A 6,077-nucleotide genomic window follows, 5' to 3' on the forward strand; every position below is an offset into this window, starting at 1 on the left:
TGAGCGGTCTGGTGGGAGAGAGCGTGGCTTCATCCTTCAACCAGTCATCAGAGATCAATCGGTCAGATGGCAACGTGTCGTCTACGTGCGGTCGGGTCGACACCTCGGCTAACCTGTTCTTCATGCTGGTCTCCACCCTGCAGTTCCTGGTGCGTTTCAATGCCTCCAATTCACATCAGCATCAGACTTGAGTCACTTCAGTCTGAGATCAGATAGCAGCTTTTTACTCCTCAAACTCAAAGATCAGCTGTGACTGTCACTATGAATGTTTGACAACTTGTCTAATCAGCGTCAGCTAGCTGATCTGAAGTAACCAAGCAGATACAGATGTTGAAAATCAAACTGGAGCAGAACAAGTTAGTGATGCATCTGCTTGCTGTTGAAGAAGAGGCTGTTCTGAAGAGGAGGATGAAGGTTCATGATGTTTTGCCAGAGCTGCATCAAGTCAACTCTGCTTGAGTCTGAAGTCAGTCTCCAGTCTTGAGGCACAAGTCTCAAGTCAGGTCCATAATTCTAAATGTAGCATAGGTGTCTGGTAGACTGGGGACGCTGGGGACATGACAGAGAATGTTATGGGGAGTGGTTAAAATTCCATTCCCTAACAGGACATGTCCCCACCACTTTTTCAAATGGCCAATTTTGTCCCCATTACTTTTTTTAAAACACAAACGTAGGGTAAAGTTAACCTGACGCTGCCAGATGGACGGTATAGCTCCACATATGTTTCACTAAACCAGTCGATCTGGGAATGCAGTAACCAGACCCGCTGACGGAGGCGGGCACTTTTTCCAAGCTACTTGGCAGGTGATTGGATGACCCATCTGTCTATCACCACTGGTGGGTGTTAACTTCAACCAATCAGATCGCCGAAGGTGCCTGTGCCTGATCTCCGTGGTATTCATTGATTGAGTCCTTACGGTTGTAAAGTCACCTTCGAAGCATGAAGTTAGATTATAACGAACTAGTTGTGTGGCTTAGCCTTCCCAAATGTTGAGGGTCGTTTTTTAGAATTTAATACATAGAATTGGGAACGTTACATTCAATTTCATTCAGACTGCCTGTCACTTCCGCGGCGGCAGCCATGTTGACGAGTGAAAAGAACTACAAAGACCATGTACCCACTACTTGCCCAGACGAGCCTGAGCCCGCCTACCTGCCGCTGATTCGTCGGGCCGGCATGGTTCAGCCAATCATCTTAACTGCCTGTGCATAACAAGATGGATTACGTCGAGAGAATCTCTTTTGATCTTGCGAGGTTATCCATCTTGCAAGCAAGGTTAGGGTAAAGTGAGGTAAGGTCTGGAACTATACTTGTCAGTGGGGCATTTTGTTCAGGGCGGTTATTGCTGAGGGGACAAAACTTTAACCAAAGCGTGATCTTCTCCATTTGAGTGATCTGTATCTGTGGCCTGATGGCAGTAGTGTGAAGTGTCATCATTTACTATTGTGAGTGTGAGGCTCACATACATCTCTGGGCTGACTAACATGCACCTGCAGTCAATGCTTCTGCTGCACAGGCGGAGGTGTGAGTTTCATGTCACACTTTGCACATAAACGGTACAAACGTTAAACTATCTGAAATGTATCTATTCTCAATGGTGACGTTAGAGCCAAGTGTTGACTCACTTTAGGCTGACAACTCAAACTCCCACAATGCTGTTTCACCTTGATTATGTTGAACATGATTTTTGTTTTTGTTTTTATCTGAGCCCTTCTGTAATAGTGTGATAATACATTAAGTACGTAATAATACTAATAAGGTAATACCATGTAATTACCAAAGTAATAACCAGGTATTAGCTTGGTATTAACAATGGCGGGTCGCTATCGGGGCCCGCAGATTGCTAGCTGTGAAGTGTTTCCAGGTAATCCCATCTCTATGTCTCTAGATGTTTGGTTTAATCTAAAATTACCATGAGATTAAATTTCCACATTATTACCATCTATTACATACATTTAGTCTAATTACGCAAATATACCCATTGTTAATACCAAGCTATCACTGTACCTTGGTAATTACATGTTATTACCTAAGTATTTATTTTTTATTATCACACTATTACCCCAACACTATTACCAGTCTGCGTCTGGTGGCTCTGTCTAGTATCAGCAGGGGAACTCTACTATAAGCTATCATATTACTATATATACTGTAAAAGACTGTGTGATTGTTGGGATAATTGACTTTCAAAGATGATGGTTATGGAAACTGTGTGGATGGATCAGAGAGCCTCTGACTGGTGTGCACATTAAAACACAAGGATCCAAGGGCCGTTTAACCTTTTATTTGGAGTAGGTTGGATGGATGGATGGATGATTTTCTGTACAATGATAAACAAACAAAGGATTAATACATTGATGTGCCCACCATAACTAACTAAAAATACTAAAATAATATATTACAAAAGGAATATAAGCTTACATTCTTTTATGCATCCACTAAATTAAGGTAAAAAATAAACGGCACAGGTTTCACACCGGTGTCTCCAAACTTCAGACAGGGCCTGCTCATAGGCAAGATAGACATAACTCAGATGAATGACAGCAGGTAATTATAACTCAAACATTACTTAAAAAGATACACAGTTAACATAAAAAGGTACACAGTTAACTACTTACTGGTGGGCATCACCGTGCGGTGTTCACAGATTCAGGTATAAGAAAATGATGCAAACATTTGCTTCTTGTTCTGGTGCTGCAAAATGGTGGCAGACAAAAGGGAGTGAGGGAGCACACTCTGCTCCTATAATGCCCTTCCCAAGCTCCTCCCCTATGCCCAGGTGAGTGACAGGTGATCTCTCCTCCCACTCTGGTCTCACAGCACTGATCTCCTGAGTTTGAGCTTGAGATTTTCAACATATACTGTAGGTAGGCTATACATATTATATTACTATATATACTGTAGGCTATAGATGTCACGGATGTAATGACATTCAAACCTCAGCTGGAGTTTGGTTGTCCACAGAAACGCTGTTGACCGCAGCAGCGATTTCATTTTCTTTCCATACTGCATTATTCTGACTTCCTTTAATGACACTTTTCAGACTGCTAAATATTACTAATTGGTTCAATATAACTTGAGACGTTAACGTTTCTATTTTGAGGTCAGAGAAGTCTCTCTTTTCTCTTGGTGGGACGATAAAGACTTGGTGAATAAAGGCGACTGACTGTAAGTTTTTCCTTGCTGCCTCTCCAGGTGGGTCTGGTCCTAAATGGCTTCACCCTGAAGGTTTACTTCTGCCGGGCCTGGCAGCAGGCATCTAGCAGCATGACCATCTACCTGAAGAACATGGCGGTCGCTGACTTCCTGCTCAGCCTCTGTCTCCCCTTTTGCATCGCCCAATACGCCAGCAGTTCCTTCCGGGCCTGGCGGCTCTACTGCCACTTCGGCGCCCCGGTTTTCTACCTCAACATGTACGCCAGCATCCTGTTCATGGGATACATCGCCGCTAACAGGTAGGATCAGATGCATCAGACCATCCTGTAACTGGCCGGTCTCAGGTTTGATCCTGTGTGACACAAGAGACCTGACCTGTTCAGAGACTAGAAAGACCACACAGCAATGCTGCTGCTGGTGCCTGACTTTCCTAAAAGTGTCTGTATTGTCATTTAAAATCGTTTTTATATGAATTACACAAAAGGCAAACAAAATATAATTTTTACCTAGAAAGACTAGGCTATAGGCGGTTGATAGAGAATGAAATTTCACAGCCAAAAGGTAAACAGTGAACCACTTGAAGGAAACCAGTTGAAATGAAATGATGGAGCCAGGAGTCAGAAGAAGTCGTCTGATATGATGTATTTGACATAGATCTTGGCCAAGAGATGCACTCTTGTATATTCACGGATGGATACACAGGCTTACATACATTGAACAGAAAGTCAAAGATACTTATAGGACACACATCAGATGACATGTCTTGACGCACACTGGAAGGCCATTCTGTAGACTCAACCTATCTGTTATTCTGGCCCTGTAGAGGGCACCGTGGCACGGTGACAGGGCACAGTGTGCGATAGAGAGGAGCTGCAAATGTAAGGTACAAGTTATCTAAATACGTCTGTCTGTGTATGTACACAGGTTATGATCCAAATATGATGTCTATCTGTGTATGTACACAGGTCATCTAAATATGAAGTATGTCTGTGTCATAACTATATGTAACTAAAATGGAAATGTATATGAATATATTAATAACTAGTGATTGTCCAAATGAAGGCTAATGTGATGTAAATTTTCTATATCAGCGGTCATTTTTCACATTTTGTTGTTGTTTTGTCTTTTTTAAATATATCTTAACAATAAATGCATTAATCTCTCAATTGGGTACTTATCATGAGAGATCATAGTTTGGAATCTAGTGGTCAAAATGACCGTCATTCTAGTAGTTATGGAATTCTGGTCCTTCTATTGTAGGAATACTACTAATGTAACGTACGCCTGCCTCTCCTCTTCTGACCTCTCCTCTCTCCTCTCTTCCTCTCCTCTCTTCCTCTCCTCTCTCCAGGTATCTGAAGATTGTCCATCCTTTAGCAAATCACATGCTGCAGCAGGTGCGGGCTGCCTACATCATCTCCACGGTAACCTGGGTGTCCCTCTTAGCTGCAATGGGCATCTATGTCACCATGTCGCTCCTCACCGAGCGACCTCTGAAGTCTATCTCCGACACTTGGAGCTGCAAGGCCCTGCGCAGCGTCGAGCTCAGCCTGCTCCACAAGATCATCCACAGCATCTGCGCCACCCTCTTCTTATCTGTGTTCGTCTCCCTGGTCTTCTTCTACGCCAGCACCTCTCGCAGGCTGGCGCTGGTGCAGCGGAAGCAGCCGGGGCGAGCGTCATCCTCAGGCTCCAAGAAGCTCATCAAGTCCCGCAGGAACATGCTGGTGCTGGTCATCGTCTTCTGCATCTGTTTCGTCCCGTACCACCTGGTGCGTCTTCCCTACGCCTTCCTGGGGGATCAGTGTGCATGGCGCCAGGTCTTCTTGTACCTAAACCAGCTGACCAACATGGTGATGGCTCTCAACGTCTGCCTGGACCCACTCATCTACTTCATCTTCTGTAAGGAGTACCGAGCCCAGCTGAACCTGCGGAGGGTGTTCAGCACCGGGCAGGCCCGCACCCAGGCCGCCAGGCAGGCCGCCACTCAGGCACCAAGTGAGGAGATGAGGACCAGCGAGGGCCGTCTGATCGACCAGTGAGACTAGTGTTCTCCAATCTGTAATAATTGTATACTGTTGTCTGTTGACAATCAGACTTATTGCAATTTTTGGTCTTTCAATTAACCGTATCTTTAGATAGAATAGAATTTCTACTGATTAATCAATTTATGACTATTTGTCACTATGTTGTATAGAAGAGGAGGCGCATCATTAATATCAAATATAAAAATAATAATTATTTTGCGTTTAGATAACCCTAAATCGTTGTGCTACAATTGATAGATTGGTAATGTGGATGATTTCCTGTGGGTCCATGGGTACAAGAGAACTTGTACCCACAATTATTTGTACAGTGGGGCGTTCAAAAATAAGGTGGATAGAAGAGTCGCGACATCGCCATTCACTCCAATGGACCAGTTCTTTACTCTCAAGAGTTCTAGGAAGTAAGGTCCTGGATTAAGCAGCGCTGTAGAGTTGCAGCAAAATGGACAGTTTGTGTTGTACTTTGAAAGTTTTTTTTTCCTTGAATCAAATTGTACATTATCAGCTTTATTTTAGCATTCAAAAGTATTGCGAGACCCCTTCCTGGCTGTTCATTGGCTAATGAGTCACGCATTTTGGTCCTCTCTCTCTAAATTGCTCTGGGTAGGCCTATAAGTAAGCTTGTCAGGTGGGTAGAGGAGTGGTTGAGGTGGCCCTGCTCCCAAACCTAAATGAACAGGTTATCTTCCATTAGTAGACGTGTGCTTCATTCCTATGCCATAAATCATCGCACAACCCCCAGGGGGGTCCGGATCCCCCTGGGGGTTGAGAACCAAATGCTTTAGAAGAGGGGATATGTACCATATGTGTTACATTGCAATATCAAAAAGGGAAGCTAGGGGGTGATAGAGGAGAGAGAGAGAAAGGAGTAGAAG

The 6,077-nt window shown here is 43.9% G+C and overlaps 1 protein-coding gene across 1 annotated transcript in view; it reads left to right on the plus strand.

Annotated features, from left to right (window-relative positions):
• Positions 1-5,199, plus strand: part of LOC310795400 (P2Y purinoceptor 14-like) — a gene marked incomplete at both ends in the record, with an annotated part of 5,200 nt that extends 1 nt beyond the window's left edge. The window contains 3 exons of the mRNA XM_083657429.1: positions 1-149; positions 3,197-3,456; positions 4,509-5,199. The exon at positions 1-149 is cut by the window's left edge and continues 1 nt beyond it. Coding sequence (XP_083513555.1) covers positions 1-149; positions 3,197-3,456; positions 4,509-5,199 — 1,100 coding nt within the window. The remainder of the gene's footprint in view (positions 150-3,196; positions 3,457-4,508) is intronic.
• Positions 5,200-6,077: the final 878 nt, after the last annotated feature.

The sequence above is a fragment of the Poromitra crassiceps genome (assembly GCF_964638095.1).
Source record: "Poromitra crassiceps genome assembly, chromosome: 21".
Classification (NCBI taxonomy): domain Eukaryota; kingdom Metazoa; phylum Chordata; class Actinopteri; order Beryciformes; family Melamphaidae; genus Poromitra; species Poromitra crassiceps.